Source organism: Phyllopteryx taeniolatus, chromosome 2 (genome assembly GCF_024500385.1).
Source record: "Phyllopteryx taeniolatus isolate TA_2022b chromosome 2, UOR_Ptae_1.2, whole genome shotgun sequence".
NCBI classification, from domain to species: Eukaryota; Metazoa; Chordata; class Actinopteri; order Syngnathiformes; family Syngnathidae; genus Phyllopteryx; species Phyllopteryx taeniolatus.
The window spans coordinates 35,099,360-35,119,940 of NC_084503.1; the positions used below are offsets into that span (position 1 = coordinate 35,099,360).

The 20,581-nt window shown below is 41.7% G+C and overlaps 3 protein-coding genes across 3 annotated transcripts; 2 read left to right on the forward strand and 1 right to left on the reverse strand.

The window, feature by feature from the left end:
* Nucleotides 1-342: 342 nt before the first annotated feature.
* Nucleotides 343-4,441, forward strand: psmb1 (proteasome 20S subunit beta 1). Its single transcript, XM_061765929.1, has 6 exons — nucleotides 343-548; nucleotides 900-1,007; nucleotides 1,114-1,195; nucleotides 3,065-3,194; nucleotides 3,349-3,455; nucleotides 3,886-4,441. The coding sequence occupies exons 1-6, from the start codon at nucleotides 448-450 to the stop codon at nucleotides 4,069-4,071; spliced, it is 714 nt and encodes a 237-aa protein (XP_061621913.1). The 5' UTR covers nucleotides 343-447; the 3' UTR covers nucleotides 4,072-4,441.
* Nucleotides 4,442-5,435: 994 nt separating this feature from the next.
* LOC133474333 (THAP domain-containing protein 6-like) lies at nucleotides 5,436-15,398 on the reverse strand. Its single transcript, XM_061765930.1, has 5 exons — nucleotides 15,166-15,398; nucleotides 8,188-8,380; nucleotides 6,458-6,574; nucleotides 6,132-6,236; nucleotides 5,436-5,978 (listed from the first exon to the last, which is right to left on the reverse strand). The coding sequence occupies exons 1-5, from the start codon at nucleotides 15,243-15,245 to the stop codon at nucleotides 5,802-5,804; spliced, it is 672 nt and encodes a 223-aa protein (XP_061621914.1). The 5' UTR covers nucleotides 15,246-15,398; the 3' UTR covers nucleotides 5,436-5,801.
* An 85-nt stretch (nucleotides 15,399-15,483) lies between these two features.
* mpc1 (mitochondrial pyruvate carrier 1) lies at nucleotides 15,484-20,180 on the forward strand. The gene is made up of 4 exons (XM_061765931.1): nucleotides 15,484-15,721; nucleotides 17,518-17,614; nucleotides 19,218-19,350; nucleotides 19,537-20,180. The coding sequence occupies exons 1-4, from the start codon at nucleotides 15,647-15,649 to the stop codon at nucleotides 19,556-19,558; spliced, it is 327 nt and encodes a 108-aa protein (XP_061621915.1). The 5' UTR covers nucleotides 15,484-15,646; the 3' UTR covers nucleotides 19,559-20,180.
* The last annotated feature ends 401 nt before the right edge of the window (nucleotides 20,181-20,581 follow it).

The window sequence follows — 20,581 nt, forward strand, 5'->3', positions numbered from 1 at the left end:
AAAATATTTTTGGGGGGTAAAAAAAAATAGAGAGAGAGAGGGAGTCCCCTCGAAAAGTATTGAAACAGCAAGGTCAATTCCTTTGTTTTTGTTGTATACTGAAAACACACACACACACACACACATATATATACATGTGTCCTTCTCCGTGACACACACACACACACACACACACATATATATATATATATATATATATATATATGTGTGTGTGTGTGTGTGTCACGGAGAAGGACGCAAATTTCAAGTTACCCTTTAGTTCTAAACTGAAAACAGTTTGCCAATCAAAGTCATGGCATTGTACAGCCAGAGAGGGCGCCCGCGTACAAGGGCCAACTGGAATCTGCCCCTCAAAGAAGAAGCTGCCATATTGCAGTGATACAGCGACTTTAGAAGAGTGCTCATTAAAGGATTTTGTTTTAGTTTTTGTATCTGTAATTTAAAGAAATGCTCTCAGCTCAAGCTTTTGGAGACCCGGGCAAGATGAAGGACTATCACTACACGGGTCCGGTTGAGCACCGTTTTTCCCCATATACATTCAACGGAGGGTAGGTTTACTTTTCACCTACTAGCTCGTTAGCCAGCAAGCTAACATTTACCTCTCAAGTGAATGGTCAGCTAATGCTTTGGCCTGACGAAAGATTATCATTTCGATATACACATTAGGCTATAACCTTTTTTTAAATTTATTTTATTTTTATTTTTTTAATTGGAGACACCACAGTGGCAGAACGTGGTTTTGATATGGTCAACGATAGATCACCTTTTTCAACTACTGTTTCGCTTTCCAATAACGACGCTTCTGTTCATATACTGTACTTGCTTCGTAGGTCACGGCAAGAGTTGCCTCCCAAAAAATAAATGGATGTATAAAATCATGTCATACGTTTTTTTTACAGGACTGTTCTAGCGCTGGCTGGGGAAGACTTTGTCATTGTAGCTTCCGACACCAGGCTGAGTGAGGGCTACTCAATCCACAGCAGAGAGTCGCCAAAATGCTACAAACTGTAAGTGCTACTTCCACTGTACTGTAAATACGTGATCACAAATGACTTATCTTATAATGTATCTTAATGCAAAACTTGGTTTTGGTTATCCTGTTGTCTTTTCCAGGACAGACACAACAGTAATTGGCTGCAGCGGTTTCCATGGTGACTGTCTGACTCTGACCAAAATCATTGATGCCAGACTCAAGGTGGGCAAATATAACGCGCATCTTGTATTTTGGCTGCATATCTGATATCCCGTAGGACATGCACTGACAAAATACATGCGGTGGATATAGATGGTGAACATAATACAGTTGTACCTTGACTTACGAGTTTAATTTCTTTTGTGACCATGCTCATGACTCAAAATACTCAAATAATCTTTCTCGATTAAAATGGAAACGTGACCGGAGACAAATTCCTTGTGTGTTTTTGGACATACTTGGCAAATAAAGATGATTCTGAAATACCATGAATCTTGTTCACAAGAAATGAGGCTTTACACAATCAGGATTTTTGGGGCCGATCAGTGAGTTTAAAAAACCATCCGATCACAGGATGTCTATTTAAATGACTTATATATACTTGTACTTAATTGCTCAAAAAAATTATATTTACAATAAATGATGTATCTATGTTCCTCTATTTATGCCTGTGAGGCATAGTGACAGACAGGACAAATTAGTGGTCTTCTATTAGATGGCAGGAAGTACATACAGTAATTAATGTATCCACTTTTTGTGACATTTATGTTTGTTGTTTTTTCAGTTGTAAAATATGTGCCTTGGCTCCATAAAGGTTGGAAATCACTGCTCTAGTCAGATCATGTATTCTAATAAGCCAGCTCAAACAGAAATAATGGGTGCTAACTTACTGTAATTAAATTACCACACACCAAAACTTTAGATCATGATTCGACAGAATGCCTGCATTTTCATGTACTGTTAGTGCTAGTTAGTGCGGAGGCTACATAACGTTTTGTTGCCTGCTTGCGAGCGGTATCGTTTTAAAAGTACGTGAACATACCTCAAGCAAGCCTTAAACGAACCTCCTCTCCCGAGCACCGGTGACCACCAATACACGTTTTTCCCCATTTTGTTCTGATAAATACACAGCGCAATCCATTATTGTTGTCGTCCCCATGGTACGAGTGTATCCGGTTGTTTTTGAGTTGACCAGATGAAGCCCAGTGATCTTAAAAAAACGGGATGCCGTGGTGTCTGAATGCAAGATTTTATTGCTGTAGTCTGACATAGTGCAATCGTGAAAGACCAAATTTGTCTTGTAATCTGATCCACGCATTACGTGTTGTCTGTCCCACACCATGTTTTTTTGTTTTAAATAACATTATTGGTAGTCAGATATTTACAGTACTACGTCAAAAGACGCTCGACAAGGCTAAAAATAGCTTTTGGATTCAAATATACTGTACACGAAGGCGACGCGGAGTAAATGTCTTTTGCGGAGATGATTGGATCGGACAAAATGCTAATTATGTGGTAGAAACGTGGTAGTTCTGAGGCTATGTGACTGTAAGATGCAGGAGTATAAATGGTTTTTCGCAGGGAATAACAAACCTGTGCTTGTCTACATGTGTTGCTGCACCATTTGTGTTCAAATATCCATTGCAGAAAGCGTTATAGCTACTGCAGCATTGAAGCTTGTTTCAGTAGTCCATCTCCACCAATTTTGTATTTACTTTCCTAAGTTACAGTATGTGGTTTGGTTAATACATGAGTAATTCAGTTTGTTTTGCCTCAACTTCAACTGCTAATGGCAATGAACAGCTTAAAGCATTTAACCTCTAAAAAAAAATTTGTAAGGTGAAATTCGCTTCCACTATTTAGCGCTTATCACTCAAATTTTTGTTTGTGACTCAATGGGAAAAAAATCAACCAACTGACAGTTTGTATCTCAAAAAACTTGTGCTTAAAAAAACTATCAAAAAAAGACTGAATAATGAAATTAAAACAAGTGTGTTTATCGCCACTGTATTTTATAGTTGTAGTTGGTATCATATGACATCAAATTTCAGTAGTAGCATATCAAAGTGATGGAGCCTTCTTTCCTCTCAGATGTACAAACACTCAAACAATAAGACCATGACGTGTGGAGCCATCGCTGCCATGTTGTCCACCATCTTGTACGGCAGGAGGTTCTTCCCCTACTATGTTTACAATATCATTGGAGGCCTTGATGACGAGGGTACGTGGGGGCCTGGAACACACACATCTAACATTGTAACATCTAACATTCATGACACGTAAATATGGGTGTTTTACATGGTCTCAAATTGAAATTGTGCAAAACACTCAGCGTGTTCTTGATAATGAGATTGATAATAACAATTATAATGTAGGCAAGGGTGCAGTCTACAGCTTTGACCCAGTAGGATCCTACCAGAGGGACTGCTACATGGCTGGGGGATCAGCTAGTGCTATGCTGCAACCACTTCTCGACAACCAGGTACACACTATGATGTTGCTGTCAAATAGGGATAAAACGATTAATTGAGTAACTTGAATAATTCAATTACAAGGAAAAAGTTGCCACTGGCCATTTGACAGCCAGCCACTAACATGAGCCCACAACAGCTAACGCTCCGTTTTCATTCGCTGACTCCCACGTCACTCACCAGGCCAGGCCCCACCTTTGAAAGCCACACACACTCAGTCACAAATCATTTCTAACCTGAAGATGGTGACCCCAAGTGGACAAATATAATACCTGCATCTCACATGCTCATTTTGCTATTTAAACAATGCTAAATCAGTTCTTACTGGATTAATTGATAGGATAATCTATAGAATAATTGATTCTAAAATATTCAATAGCTCCAGCCCTACTTTCTAGTATAACCATTGCTGTGTTGCACTGACCCACGTCTCCTTCTCAGATCGGTTTCAAAAACATGGAAGGTGTGACACGTATTCCTCTGAGCCTCGAGAAGTCAGTTCAGCTGGTCAAAGATGTTTTCATCTCGGCCGCGGAAAGAGATGTTTACACCGGAGATGCCCTTCAGATCTGCATTATCACAAAGGACGGAATCACAGAGGAGACTGTCACACTGAGGAAGGACTGAAGATGACGACGTTCCTTCTTCCTCTTCTTCCCTCCACTTGCGCTTCTTTTCAAATTCAATCTGGTGGTTTGGCTGCTTGACATCAGATTCTATCAAACAGGAGTGTTGATCCAGAAAATAAGGAATTTGTTTTAGACTTGAACCAGGAAACACACATTAAATTTTTTGATACCTGTAACTCTCATTTCCCCCCCCCCCCCCCCCCCCCCAAGTTAACGCATGTCTTTATTTTTCCTGTTGTCATGACCAGGATCCTTGATCAACACTCCTGTTGTTATAAGTCTGCCCTGAAAAGTTCCCATTATGAGAGGCACCATACTCTGTTATTCTTTTTACGTTCTTAATAAATGTAAAGAATTGAAAAACCACAGCTTATCTTGCTCAGTGTCCTGTTTCTTTTGCATAATTAAACTTCACCCTCTAGTTGGAAAAGGGGAAATGCTTCACTTCAGTCATTGTATCACCTAATTCCAAGAGTTGGACTGAATTTCACAAGGCTGGTTCCGTTTAAAATGAGAAATTTGCACCTGTTTAATTTAAGATGGTTGCATTGTATTTCCACTAAAGAATGGCATTTGCTTGAAAACTGGTGCATTGATGCTGAGCAATCTTAAGACATTGGGTTCTAAAGTCATTTTGTTTGAACCCTTGAATGCATTTGCCATTTTTCATTCATTTTAATATTTAAAATTTGTATACAGTACATACGTATAAAATACACTTACCATATTAGGTCATAACATTCACTGTTCTTTGTATAATAAAAGTCAATAGTGAATAGAAGTAGCTCAAAATACTTTTATCTCGAATCATCTTTCCTCAATGAAATGAATTGAAATGCCATCATTCCAGGCTCCCCAAAAACATTTTTGTATTGTATTTTATTATAAACGCATACAGTAATGACAAGCCAAATGTAAACAGTTTTTGTCACACTTTTTGCATCAATTAAATGGATGACGTGGCGCTCCTCGTGTGTGTGTTTTGGCCACCTGGGGCAGTATAAAGACCACAAATAGGCTACATGACACTCATTAGCCTGTCTATGGGTTTCCCATTATGTGTTAGCATTAAGCTAGTAAAAAAGCAATCAGAAAATGGATTGATGTGTAATTCCCTGTTTTGTTTAGTATGAGAGTAAACTTCAACTGGGAAAGGCAATAAACAGCTTGAAGCTTCTTTTTTGAAGAATTGTTTACTAATTCTATCTGCCAAACTGCTTGTATCTCAAGTTTACAGTCGCAAGTCAAATAAAAAACGCTGATGACGGCTTGTACCTCGAAAAACTTGAACGTCAGGTCACTCGTATCATATGTATCTCAAGGGTCTATGTATGCACGTATGTGGCAAAGACTCCGTGGGGATAAAATAGAATGACATTTATTGACATTTGTACAAGTTAGAAACAGGAACAATGAAACTGTTGTGTGTCTCTGAGTAAATCAAAACACTTAACATCACCTCGGAATTATACAACCTAATGGTGTATGAGGACTGTTTTGCATGAATTCTTCCTCATACATGTGCTCCCCGAGTGAAAACATATACTTTGTGCCAATCTCTTCCCGGAATAATGTGTGAACACTGAATCCTTATGGTATTTGCTCAGGACTATATAGCGAATGGTAGCTCTCACAACCTGAACAGAGCTATAAAAGGGAATCACCAAGCCACTATTTTTCAGGTTCAAAACATAATAGTTCTCGCTGAACGGTGGTGATTTTATAACCTCAGACACAAGACTTGCACAAGGGCTTGTGCAGTACAGCTATTAGACTTTTCATTGCCCTTCGTTCTCGTACCAGCGCATTTCTCTTCTCCTTCTCCAGGTTCCAAATTCTAGTTGCAGCCTGACTAAACTTGACCTTCAGAGCAGCGGGAGAACTGGGTAGCGAATAGTTGTGGTCCTGGTAGAAAAAGGGATGACAAATGTGTGGTTGGCCACCAATTAGACAGTCGTTTATAGATCCTGCTGCCAGCACCATGCAATAATTGAGACCAATCCCATAATCCTCTCACCTTTTTGGGATTTACAAATACAAGTACAAATAAATACTTACAAGGTCAATATTAAGTTGATGCTTCTTTTTGGTAACTTTCTGAGGGGTGGGTAATGGTAGACTGTTACTTTTCCTTGAGGTTGTCGTGGTCCTTTCTGCTTCAGGCTAAAGAAAAATAAAATATTTTTTAATCCCACGAGGGAATACATATTAAGTGTGTTTGTGACCACACTTGTGACTCAAAACACTCATACCGCAAACAATCTTTCACCATTCAAAATGAATGGCAATGCTATTAACCTGTTCCAGCCTCCTCCCAAACAACAACAACATTTAAAGTGTTTTTTAATAAGACCTCTTATGGACCTAGAAGTACAAATACTTACAAGGTCACTATTAAGTTGGAATTCCTTTTTGGTGGCTTTGTGAGGGCTGGGTAATGGTAGGCCCTCCCGAGCTTTCATTGACGTTCTTGTGGTTCTTGGCATCCTTGTTCTCTCAACCTAAAGAAAAAAGAAATATAGATTAGATTGAATATTGAATATAGATTGATACAAATTGAATTCGCTCTGGGACCATGCTCGTAACTCAAAACATCCATCCATCCATTTTCTGAGCCGCTTCTCCTCACTAGGGTCGCGGGCGTGCTGGAGCCTATCCCAGCTGTCATCGGGCAGGAGGCGGGGTACACCCTGAACTGGTTGCCAGCCAATCGCAGGGCACATAGAAACAAACAACCATTCACACTCACAGTCATGCCTTCAGGCAATTTAGAGTCTCCAATTAATGCATGTTTTTAGGATGTGGGAGGAAACCGGAGTGCCCGGAGAAAACCCATGCAGGCACGGGGAGAACATGCAAACTCCACACAGGTGGGGACGGGGATTGAACCCCGCACCTCAGAACTGTGAGGCTGACGCTCTAACCAGTCGGCCACCGTGCCGCCTAACTCATCTCAAATTATCTTTCCCCATTGAAATGAATGGAAATGTATTCATCTGTTCCAGCCCCCCGCCCCCCCAACAAATATTTGTGATGATTAAGAAAAAAAGCACTACTATCTTGTACTTTACAAAAACAGAGTAATAACATCATTGATTACAATGTTTGTGCATCTCAATTTAATGTTTAAATTCCATTAATTGTGCTGCTCCTTCTGGTGTGCCCACCTTGTCCACCAGGGGTCAGTATAATAAAGTCATACAGACCCAAATGAGTAAGAGTGACCACTACTGTCAGGGATTCAGTCAGCTGCAATAATAATAGCGGTTATTTGGCAAAGGATAAAGAATATATTCCTCCGATAGTCTTTCTACGTGTGTTTCTTCACCATTTGTATTTAAATATCTGTTGCTTAAAGGGTTATAACACGGCAACTATTGATGCTATCTGTACTTTTTTGTTTTGATTGACAGTACAATTCAAATGAGAGTGGCATTTAACAGCTTCAAGTCTCTTTTTTGAAGGATTGTTGCCTATCTGCCAAACTGTAACACGAGTTGAGTTCACTGCCACCATACAGCGCTCATAATTCAAGTTTGGGCTTGTAAGTCAAAGCAATTATCGTCCGAATGATGATCGGAAAAACTTGTAAGTCAGCCACCACTGTATATGGGAGAATGGACAACTGACCCTCGGACAACTGGTCCTCAAAAGTACAGTAAATTACAAAGTTTCTTTGAATCTTACCAGAGGACCAGTTGACCACCCAGGTGTCCTAGATATGCATTTTTGAGGACCAGTTGTCCTACAATCTTCTGTGTGTGTGTGTGTTTGCGCACAGCTGACGCCCTAACACTTAGACATGTGTAACGCTTAAAGAAAATAAGATTTTAGCATGTCACAGCATTGTTGTTGATTCTGAATAATTCATATCATGAGGTATGACAAAAACAACTTTCAAATACACACAATTGACATACAGTGAGCAGATAAATACTAATAGCATGAAAGCAGTGATACAAACACAAGCAGGGTGAAAATAACTGTGTACTGGATCGCAATTGGTCATCTTTAAAGTAACAGAAAAGGTGTCATTTTCATAAAAACAATAAAACTCAAAAAAAAATAAAACTCAAAAAATGAGTTGCTGCACCCTTGAAAATGATGCACCTACTTTTCTTGGACGATCCGGGAAGTTAAAGACTGATGGAATGACACCAGCTCTAATCCGGCAAATCTGCCCAGTCCTGTCAAAATCATCTTTCATAAAATGTTGACTGCAGAGCACAGTCTCATCAGTCGCAGTAAAATCCTTTCTCCTCAGAGCTTTTTCCCACTGTCTCCTGATCTCATCACCTCTGGGAAACCTATACAAGGTAAGAAAAGTAGACAGAAGTAAATAACTCTGTACACAACAATATATTTTAAAAGAAATCATGTCAATAACTTAAGGACAAAGAACCTAATTAGCCAATATACTGGAGACCAAATGTATTTAATTTGATAATTATAACCTTGTTTACTCACATTCCAAGGATTTGAGAGCAGTCCTTAAGAATTGCCTGTAAACCCAGCATTTAGCAATACAGCGAGTGATACATGAAACATTTCTTAGCATGTAATATTTCAATGACATAGATGAAGACTGTGTGTAAAATGCCTTGGTCCAACAGCAGTGCTGTATGCTACAACCTGATAATATTTAAAATCATTTGCTAGCTCTTGCGCAATGTCAGTCACATGGAGGGTTTGAGAAGTTTGTCATAAAATTGGTTTGGAGGTAGAATGTAGTCGTAGAGGGGCATCTGGATTTACTGTCTAGTCGTGCCTTCAGAAACGAGTTTAATTTGTTCCTTGATCACGGTCACAACTCAAAATCATTATTGTCCATTGAAATGAAGGGAAATTACATTAATGCCCCCCCCCCACCCCCCCCAAAAAAAATTATTGTTTTGCTCCAATGTTTGTGTTCAAATATCCATTGCTTAAAGCTTTACGGTAAAACTAATCATTAGCCCATCTATAGTGTTTTCCATTACCTGTTTGCATTAAGATAGCAGGGGTATTCTTATTAGTTGTTTTAAACACACAACGTGAAGTTCCATGCAGATCTCCTCAAGAGCAGTGATGTTTTGGGGCTGTCGCTGGGCAACACAGACTTTCAACTCCCTCCAAAGATTTGCTATGGGGTTGTGATCTGGAGACTGGCTAGGCCACTCCAGGACCGTAAAATGCTTCTTACGAAGGCACTCCTTCGTTGTGTTTGGGATCATTGTCATGCTGAAAGACCCAGTCACGTTTCATCTTCAATGGCCTTGCTGATGGAAGGAGGTTTTCACTCAAAATCTCACGATACATGGCACCATTCATTATTTCCTATACACGGATCAGTCGTCCTGATCCCTTTGCAGAAAAACAGCCCCAAAGCGTGATGTTTCTACCCGCATGCTAGCAGGGGTATTCTTAAGGAAAAGTTGTTTTAAACACACAACGTGTAGTTCTATTTGCCTATTTTTTGACGAATTGTTCACTATCTGCCAAACTGCTGCTTATCCGCTATATGCACAACATCATGCGACCAAACCCGGAGAACAGGTTAGTGGACTTCGTGTGTATGCGTCGATAAAGAGTATAACTGGTGGTTCGAAGCCGCACTTCCTAAAATTTTACGTTTTTTTTTACAGGTGTGACTTCAGACGTAGATGGCCTGAGGAATGAGAGAGGCCAGCTTTGTGAAGGTGGAAAGACCATCTCTAAACAGAGGAGGTGGCTCACGACACCACCTATCTCCCACATTTGCCTTCTTTTCGTACATTCCAAAGAAAATTAATGTTTCTGCCTCCAACAAGTAACAAACAAAAAAGCCAGCTCAAAATTTATTTTACAACTGAATGGAATATTAATGAGGGCGTTTCACCCCAACGACCCTTGTTGACGGACAGTGGCCTCTCTGCAAGGCAACTGTAGTTTTGAGTTCCAAAAGAATGATACCAGTCATGGTTTGGGGCGTTCCTACAACTTGGAACATAAATAAGTTTTTTTCCCATATCCACTCAGGCTAGTCTGTCTTTACTAAGTCTTGTTGCATGAATGTCTTCTAAAGTCGGGTTTACAAGGAGCTTTGTAATGTATTCTGATTAGAATCAGTTTAGAGGCCCAAACCGAATGAAAATGCTCCATATAAACACCTCAATCGGAATACACAGGCCGAAACCAAATGTCATTTCATTTGGTTTCACAGAGGTGGAATATTCCTTTCCCCAAACCGATCAAAAGTTATGTAAACGGTTCAATTGGAATAGTCGGGTTGCGTTCTGTCTGCGCATGCTCTGTCTGTAAACGTCCAGTGCTGTCGTCGTTTACGCACTTGAAAATATGGCAGCTTCCAAATTGAGCATACAGAACCGGTCTGCAACAGAGAGCTTGTTTTTAATACAAACCACGTTATAATAAAGGTGTAAAAAACAATCGCAACCACTGTGGTAAATGGACGACTGACCTCCATCTTGCTAAATTGCGTGATGTTTACATCGATATGTGCATGTCACATGTCTATAAAACGGCTGTTCTGATTAAATGTATAGCTCACGTCACATGTAAACAGTTGACCTGAGATCTTCAATGAGAATTATTTCAATCGGAATGACAAAAACTTTCCATGAAAATCTGTCTTAAGACAAACAGAACAGTCCAGTTGGAATTCATTCAATGCCCTGGAATGCTTCTACAACTATACTAAAGCTACTATTAACTCATTCACTGCCGTGGATGTTTATATTCGTCAGCTGGAATCCAACCGTTTACTGCCACTGACTAATATATTCGTCAAAGTACATTTTTTTCAATGGGTAGGTGTGGATAAGGGGCTAATGCAGCCCTATGGGGGGCACAAGTCAGTGCAAACTGTAGGCCGGTCCCAAGCCCGGATAAATGCAGAGGGTTGCGTCAGGAAGGGCATCCGGCTTAAAACCTTGCCAAACAAATATGAGCGTTCATCCAAAGAATTCCATACCGGATCGGTCATGGCCCGGGTTAACAACGTCCGCCACCGGCGCCGTCAACCTGCAGGGCGCTGTTGGAAATTCAGCTACTGTGGGTCGAAGTCAAAGTCAAAGAAGAAGAAGAGGTGGAAAGCGGGTTCTTCGGCAGAAAGAGAAGAGGAAAACACAGAGCCTAGAACTGAATGTGGGGACTTTGAATGTTGGGACTATGACAGGAAAATCTCGGGAGTTGGTTGACATGATGATTAGGAGAAAGGTTGATATATTGTGTGTCCAGGAGACCAGGTGGAAAGGCAGTAAGGCTAGAAGTTTAGGGGCAGGGTTTAAATTATTTTACCATGGTGTAGATGGGAAGAGAAATGGAGTCGGGGTTATTTTAAAAGAAGAGTTGGCTAAGAATGTCTTGGAGGTGAAAAGAGTATCAGATCGAGTGATGAGGCTGAAATTTGAAATTGAGGGTGTTATGTGTAATGTGATTAGTGGCTATGCCCCACAGGTAGGATGTGACCTAGAGGTGAAAGAGAAATTCTGGAAGGAGCTAGATGATGTAGTTCTGAGCATCCCAGACAGAGAGAGAGTCGTAATTGGTGCAGATTGTAATGGACATGTTGGTGAAGGTAATAAGGGTGATGAAGAAGTGATGGGTAAGTACGGTATCCAGGAAAGGAACTTGGAGGGACAGATGGTGGTAGACTTTGCAACAAGGATGCAAATGGCTGTAGTGAACACTTTTTTCCAGAAGAGGCACGAACATAGGGTGACCTACAAGAGCGGAGGTAGAAGCACACAGGTGGATTACATCTTGTGCAGACGATGTAATCTGAAGGAGGTTACCAACTGTAAGGTAGTGGTAGGGGAGAGTGTGGCTAGACAGCATAGGATGGTGGTGTGTAAGATGACTCTGGTGGTGGGGAGGAAAATTAGGAAGACAAAGGCAGAGAAGAGAACCATGTGGTGGAAGCTGAGACAGGACGAGTGTTGTGCAGCTTTTCGGGAAGAGGTGAGACAGGCTCTCGGTGGACGGGAAGAACTTCCAGAAGACTGGACCACTGCAGCCAAGGTGATCAGAGAAGCAGGCAGGAAAGTACTTGGTGTATCTTCTGGCAGGAAAGGAGAGAAGGAGACTTGGTGGTGGAACCTCACAGTACAGAAGTGGGACACTGAGAGGACCGAGGAGAGGCGAAAGGAATACATTGAGATGCGACACAGGGCAAAGGTAGAGGTGGCAAAGGCAAAACAAGAGGCATATGATGACATGTATGGCAGGTTGGACACTAAAGAAGGAGAAAAGGATCTATACAGGCTGGCCAGACAGAGGGATAGAGATGGGAAGGATGTGCAGCAGGTTAGGGTGATTAAGGATAGAGATGGAAATATGTTGACTGGTGCCAGCAGTGTGCTAGGTAGATGGAAAGAATACTTCGAGGAGTTGATGAATGAGGAAAATGATAGAGAAGGGAGAGTAGAAGAGGCAAGTGTGGTGGACCAGGAAGTGGCAATGATTAGTAAGGGGGAAGTTAGAAAGGCATTAAAGAGGATGAAAAATGGAAAGGCAGTTGGTCCTGATGACATTCCTGTGGAGGTATGGAAGCATCTAGGAGAGGTGGCTGTGGAGTTTTTGACCAGCTTGTTCAATAGAATTCTAGTGCGTGAGAAGATGCCTGAGGAATGGAGGAAAAGTGTACTGGTGCCCATTTTTAAGAACAAAGGTGATGTGCAGAGCTGTGGCAACTATAGAGGAATAAAGTTGATGAGCCACACAATGAAGTTATGGGAAAGAGTAGTGGAGGCTAGACTCAGGACAGAAGTGAGTATTTGCGAGCAACAGTATGGTTTCATGCCTAGAAAGAGTACCACAGATGCATTATTTGCCTTGAGGATGTTGATGGAAAAGTACAGAGAAGGTCAGAAGGAGCTACATTGTGTCTTTGTAGATCTAGAGAAAGCCTATGACAGAGTACCCAGAGAGGAACTGTGGTACTGCATGCGGAAGTCTGGAGTGGCAGAGAAGTATGTTAGAATAATACAGGACATGTACGAGGGCAGCAGAACAGCGGTGAGGTGTGCTGTCGGTGTGACAGAAGAATTTAAGGTGGACGTGGGACTGCATCAGGGATCAGCCCTGAGCCCCTTCCTTTTTGCAGTGGTGATGGATAGGCTGACAGATGAGGTTAGACTGGAATCCCCGTGGACCATGATGTTTGCAGATGACATTGTGATCTGCAGTGAAAGCAGGGAGCAGCTGGAGGAACAGTTAGAAAGATGGAGGGATGCACTGGAAAGAAGAGGAATGAAGATTAGCCGAAGTAAAACAGAATATATGTGCATGAATGAGAGGGGTGGTGGGGGAAGAATGAGGCTACAGGGAGAAGAGATGGCAAGGGTAGAGGACTTTAAATACTTGGGGTCAACCGTCCAGAGCAATGGTGAGTGTGGTCAGGAAGTGAAGAAACGGGTCCAAGCAGGTTGGAACGGGTGGAGGAAGGTGTCAGGTGTGTTATGTGACAGAAGAGTCTCTGCTCGGATGAAGGGCAAAGTTTATAAAACAGTGGTGAGGCCAGCCATGATGTACGGATTAGAGACAGTGGCACTGAAGAGACAACAGGAAGCAGAGCTGGAGGTGGCGGAAATGAAGATGTTGAGGTTCGCTCTCGGAGTGACCAGGTTGGATAAAATTAGAAATGAGCTCATCAGAGGGACAGCCAAGGTTCGATGTTTTGGAGACAAAGTTAGAGAGAGCAGACTTCAATGGTTTGGACACGTCCAGAGGAGAGAGAGTGAGTATATTGGTAGAAGGATCATGAGGATGTAGCTGCCAGGCAAGAGAGCTAGAGGAAGACCAAAGAGAAGGTTGATGGATGTCGTGAGGGAAGACATGATGGCAGTTGGTGTTCGAGAGGAGGATGCAGGAGATAGGCTCTCATGGAAAAGGATGACGCGCTGTGGCGACCCCTAACGGGACAAGCCGAAAGGAAAAGAAGAAGAAGAAGAAGGTGTGGATAAGGGGCTCTGCCCAGTGCGTCTGTCAAGCTTCTACATAACTGTAATCACAAACAGATGCCACTAGATTGCGACAAGCTATAGATTTGGGGGTGAATCTCAGCTTGTTAAGTCAGTTATGAGGGAGAGAAACACCAACACAAAGGGAGTCGGACTATTTTAGGTGCTTGACACTCGAACAGAATATGTACAGTATATGTATGTTTGGTATAAACAGAGTGCGTGTCACATTAAGTAGTAGAAAGTGTGTTTGTGATTGTGAAAAAAGATGCCATTCATTGTGTGAATGAGGAACGCCATTATGAAAAGCCCCTGATGATCAACTCTAGCCCATCCAGTGAGTCAGTGTCGCTTATTGACTCACTCACATATTAGCGTCAAATTCATGTTTCTGCTTTACGTTTCTTTTCACAAAAAGCTTGTTTTCTCCGCTGTTTGCTGAAAAAGAAAGGTGTTTTAGAATACACCAATCCATGTTCTGATTACTAAAGAACAGAAAAAGGTAGAAAACAACTTTTTTTTCTGTTGAAAGAAGATAGTCTGTTTCTTTTGGTTAGTTGCAGTGCTCATATTTTGACAGTACACAATCTTCTGTGGGTATTGAAAAATGAGTCAAATGCTCAAAAATGGCTGGTAATATGGGGAACTCTCACCAGATCACCAGAGCGCACTCTGGTCGCTCTGACGAGGGAGAGACAGCGTCAGAGCGTCTGACAGGAGGAGCGTGGACGACGTTCAAAAAAGGCGGTCGTTCGTAAAAATAAAAAAAAAACACTCGCACTCGCAACTCTGGAGTTAGGGGCGTCAGATTGAATTTCCTACTGTACCCATTGTTTTGACAAGCGCTGGCAGTGAATGAGTTAATCGTCTGGTATTTTGGCGATCAAGCTGCTAGCTCGCGTTAGTTTTGCTTGTAGCTTAGTTAGGAGACTGCGGTCAGGCCGCCAGCCTCTACTCGAAGAGACGAAGTCAATTAAAAAATAACAGCCTTACACATAAATACACTGACATCAATGCTTCGGATTTAAAATAACTATGTAAAACTATCTATCCGTTATAAGGCTGCCAGTTACTTCAGTTACTAACGCTCTCATAGACTGGGAGCTCTCAAGAAGATTGTATCATGAAAAAGAGCCCCAAAAAAGTCTTACTTATGAAAGGTTATTCCCGCGTCCCTTGTTTCGGCTGTACGGCGTCGTGTGCAACCGTACGCAGCACAATGCGCAGGCATTCTTGTTATTTTTCGTTTTCGTGTCGTCTACAAACACGAACACTTTGCCCCGACTAGCTTAGCCTCGCCGTAGGCACGCACCTCAAAGGGAAAGGGACGTATCGTAGCTGCCCTGCTGACAAAGCAGAATGCTGCCGTTAAGACCCCACTTTGTGACTGTGTCGTAAAGCGAAAATGTTGTAGTTGTTGTGGTTGGTTCCACTCTTGCACACTTGGTGGCGGTATGCATTTAACGTTGTTTGCAATCAACCAACATATGGAAGAAGAAGACTGTTGTGGACGTGGTTGGTTGGAAATTTGACCGTGCGTCCTCTAGTCAAAATTCTCCTCTCAACTCATTGCCCTTCAAAACAAATTTCATCATTTATCGGTCGTCATAGATAGTAGCCAACCGTTAAATAATGGCTGGGACAATTGCACGGAAAGCGATAGACCACCTGAAGAGCAAAGAATTCAGAGACTATTTGATGAGGTATGTAACAAAAGCTGCTATGAACAAATTTGCTAATGTACCGAGCCAGCTGTTTATAGTATACTGCATATCGCTCACAGGTGACAGCCAGTAACAATAACTAATTTTTAACAGACTGTTGTCTTTGAATCTGAAAATTACTGTCTGCGAACTACAGTACTTGCATGTTATTTTTTATTGAAGGACGAACCACGTTTTGGGTTTCTACCTTGTTTATCCAGTTTGAAATGACAAGACAGCACAAAGTGGATCAACTAGTATCTCAGTCTTTATTTAAACTCAACATTTAAATGGCTTAAACCTAGATTATAACTACACCTTGGTTGTTTACATATTGTTAAAACAGGTATTCTGCACATCGGAATGCGTGCCGACAGGAGGCTTCGGTTTGAATAAAAAAATATTATTGAAAATGTAATATACTCTTTATAAGCCCTCAAGAGGAAATTCATCTCACACTCTGCTGTATTTTTGTGTTGAACACCACACAGAGAACCAAATTACACTCATGCAGGCAAACAGTGCTGCACCTCTTGAGCTGGGAGGGGTGTGGTCAGTGCCTTGCTCAAAGGCAGTATAGTAATCCGGAAACCGACTATAATCTCTCCAACTATAGTGGTACCTTGATTTACGAGTGACCCAATTTAATAGCTTTCCGTGATACGAGGCGTTTCTTGTTCGTTTTTTTTGTTTGTTTTTTTGCTTTGACTTGCAGGCAAAAAAAAAAAATGCATTAAGAGCCCTAGATGGTGGCAGCAAATTTAACAACAGCAGCAGTTTGGCAGAGATTGAATATGTCTTAAAAAAGACAAACACTTCTGTTTATTGAAAAATAAAACCGAGAATTATACATTGTTTTCAAAACAACCACATAACTTTGCCGTAGGAAAGTCCTCTAGCTTGATGCTAACACACAATGCAAAACACCGCAGATGGGCTAATGAAACAAGCACTGAGGTTGCAGTATTACTCTTTAAGCAATGGATATTTGAACAATATTTTTTATGGTCCTGGAATGGATAAATCACATTTTAATTCATTTCAAAGGAGAAATATGATATGAGAGTCGAGTATTTCAAGTTACCAACCTGGTCACACAATGACTTGAACTCGTAAGTTAAGGCACCACTGTAGTTGCAGTTTTACTTTTTGTTTGCAGTGGCCCCTGAACTGTGACCCTCCGGTTCCAAAGTGCAATTTCTTACTGATGTAGATGAGTGTTTGGCATTTCTTTGCTCACCTTTATTTAAACACAGACTACAGTTTTATGGCAAACATGTTGATTTAAACCTCTTAAATGTAGAGAAACATTCAAAGACATGCAAGTATTTTTTGAAAGCAGGACTTCAAACTGTTTCATATTCAAACATATATACAGTAGGTGTGTGATTCATATGTACAACCAGATGTGGACTACTTGATATGGCACATACTCAATGACCAACCTATAAAACATTTGTCTGACTATTTTTTAAATGTTTTTATTTTTCCTCCTCTCTTCCATGCGGCCCTGAATATTGAAAAACATTCACCAGCACAGTAAGTCTTCTTTGTTTTTCGGCCCTACTGTTTGAGAATATGTTTCTTTTTCTGTCAATTATGAGAGCATAATGGGTGTAATATTTTAGAAATGTATTTCAGAATTTGCTGTTTGTAATTTTATTGCTGTTAAAATTACAGACTTGGAACATAATCGATTATTATAAAAAAATGACTGTTATTTTAGTACAGCTTTAGAAGCATTTGATGAGTTTATGACATGATATTTCTAATTGCCTCATTTTGTGTGTGTGCTTACAGCATTTCTGGGGTCCAATAGCAAACTGGGGTCTCCCTATAGCCGCCTTCAGCGACATGAAAAAGAGCCCCGAGATCATCAGTGGCAGAATGACCTTCGGTGCGACTCATGCACACGCTATTAAGCATGCTTAAGTATACGACTATACTGCATAATCTACTTTGTCATAGCTTACGTTGGAGCCTCTAAGGTAGAACAATTTGTCCCACGACGCTGGTCGACGTCCAGTTTGTTGTCATAGGAACTGATGGAATTCATTCATTCCAGTGTCACGAAAAGATGGCCGGACATTCTCCTTATGAATTCTTTGGTAGACAGCAGAATTCATGATTCCATTTATCACAGCAAGTCTTCGAGGTCCTGAACAGCAAAACAGTCCCAGACCATTACATTATCCATCCATCCATCCATCCATTTTCTTCTGCTTATCCGAGGTCGGGATGCGGGGGCAGTAGCTTTAGCAGGGAAGCCCAGACTTCCCTCTCCCAAGCCACTTCCTCCAGCTCTTCCCAGGGGATCCCAAGGCATTCCCAGGCATGCCGAGAGACGTCATCTCTCCAGCGTGTCCTGGGGCGTCCCCGGGGTCTCCTCCTGGTCAAACATGCCCGGAACACCTCACCGGGGAGGCGTCCTGGAGGCATTCTAAACAGATCCCCGAGCCACCTCATCTGGCTCCTCTCAATGCGGAGGAGCAGCGGCTCTACTTTGAGGTCCTCCCGGATGACCGAGCTTCTCACCCTATCTCTAAGGGAGAGTGACCCACAGCTCGTGAGGGTAGGAACGTAGATCGACCGGTAAATTGAGAGCTTCGCTTTTCGGCTTAGCTCCTTCTTCACCACAACGGACCGATACAAAGTCTGCATTACTGCAGACGCTGCGCCGATCTGCCTGTCGATCTCCCGTTCCATTCCCCGTGGGAAGGCGTGGCGGTGGAATTGAGGAGGTCTTCAAAGTATTCTCCCCACCGACACACAACGTCCCGAGTCGAGGTCAGCAGCCCCCCACACCTACTATACACAGTGTTGATGGTGCGCTGCTTCCCTCTCCTGAGACGCCAGATGGTGGACCAGAATTTGCTCAAAGCTGTCCGGAAGTCGTTCTCCATGGCCTCACCGAACTCCTCCCACGCCCGAGTTTTTGCCTAAATGACCACCAAAGCTGCATTCCGCTTGGCCAGGCGGTACCCATCAGCTGCCATAGGAGTCCCACCGGCCAAAAAGGCCCGATAGGACTCCTTCTTCAGCTTGACTGCATCCCTCAGTGCTGGTGTCCACCAATGGGTTCAGGGATTGCCGCCACGACAGGCACTGACCAACTTATGGCCACAGTTCCGGTCGGCCGCCTCAGCAATGGAGGCGCGGAACATGGTACCCTCGGCCTCAATGTCCCCCTCCTCCTCCGGAACATGAGCAAAGTTCTGTCTGAGGTGGGAGTTGAAACTCCTTCTGACAGGGGATTCTGCCCGACGTTCCCGGCAGACCCTCACAATACGTTTGGGTCTGCCACGTCGGACTGGCATCTTCCCCTACCATCGGAGCCAACTCACCACCAGGTGGTGATCAGTTGACAGCTCCGTTTGACAATGGAAAACATAGTGTGACAAACATGCAAAAAAATAAGAAATCAGGAAAAGGACAAACACTTTTTCATATCACTGTAATGTCAATGAGGCTGCAATCAACCTTTCTTCTTCTCTTCTCAGCTCTTTGTTGTTACTCGCTGCTCTTCATGCGTTTTGCCTACAAGGTACAACCACGCAACTGGCTGCTATTTGCTTGCCATTTGACCAACGAGTCTGCACAGCTGATTCAGGGTGGTCGCCTCATCAAGTACAAGTAAGCCCGTTTTGTTTTGAAGCACCCTTTTTGCCGTAACCCAAATTTTTGAAAAAGCTTTTAGAATTGTGCAGGTGTTATGAAAACCACAATAATTAACATGCTACTACTGCTCTATTTTACTCTAAACTGATCATTATTATATCTGTAAAGAACAAAACAATCTCTTTCTGTATTGTGTTTCAGCTTGGAGAAGAAGACAAATTAGTGGCAAAGTGAAGTGTTCCCTGTTCCACCACACTGATGAAAGCAGCTACACAAATGTGTGCGTTCCTCTAATCACAGATGCTGTTGCTGTGTTTCCATCTCCTTTAACAATGATTGATCATCCACATTAAGTTATACTCACGTTTTACAAAATAAAACGGATTATTCCCCCCATGAATATGCAGCTTTGATTTGTATTTGCATTTTTAACCACGAGTGAATGTATGCTCTGATAATTCACTTTGCGTTCTAGAGCTGAAGGTTCCATTTTTTTTTTTTCCATTTTTAATAACATTCCGTTGGAGGATTGTTAGACATAATGTTTATTGCTTTTTCACCATCTTATTGACAATGTTACACTGAAAACTAAAGTCTGAACTTGGGTGACTTGTATCTCTGTTCGACAGAGTGAACAAAAGCAATAGACTGTTACTCAGGCAATGAAAATAAAATATAGAGTTGAATGAATATCAATATTTCAGTCCCGTGTCTGTTTCTGCTGACAAAGCCTGTAATGTGTGTTACTTTGTGTGTCATTCTAATTTATTGTATAACCAAATCAAAATGTCCCTTATCTGATTGTTTGGGTTTGTAAAAAATAAAGTCTAAAGCCAACTTGAAAATACTGCGTGGTTTATTAGCATTTTAATATTTTGCTATATGGATTTAATTTCAGAGAAATTACTGAATTATTGTTACATCCAACACAAATTTTTGGTCAAATAGTTGATGAAATATATTAAGCATGTTTATGTCAGTTCCACTCTCTGCAGATTTGCATTAAACTAATTTAAGTCAATCAAGTGACAGAACAATTAAATGCTCTTCCACTAAATAGCAGAAGTTACAAATAACCTGCTTATCCACCGGTTGCCATTGATTAAATAGACGACTATAACCTTTACAGATCGACATAATTTGACCTTCGCGACAGTTTTGAATGCACGTCCAAATCAACCATTAAGTCCCTTCACGTGACAAAAGGAGGACTATACTGTACGTCGTCCAGTACAAAGATTGTGAG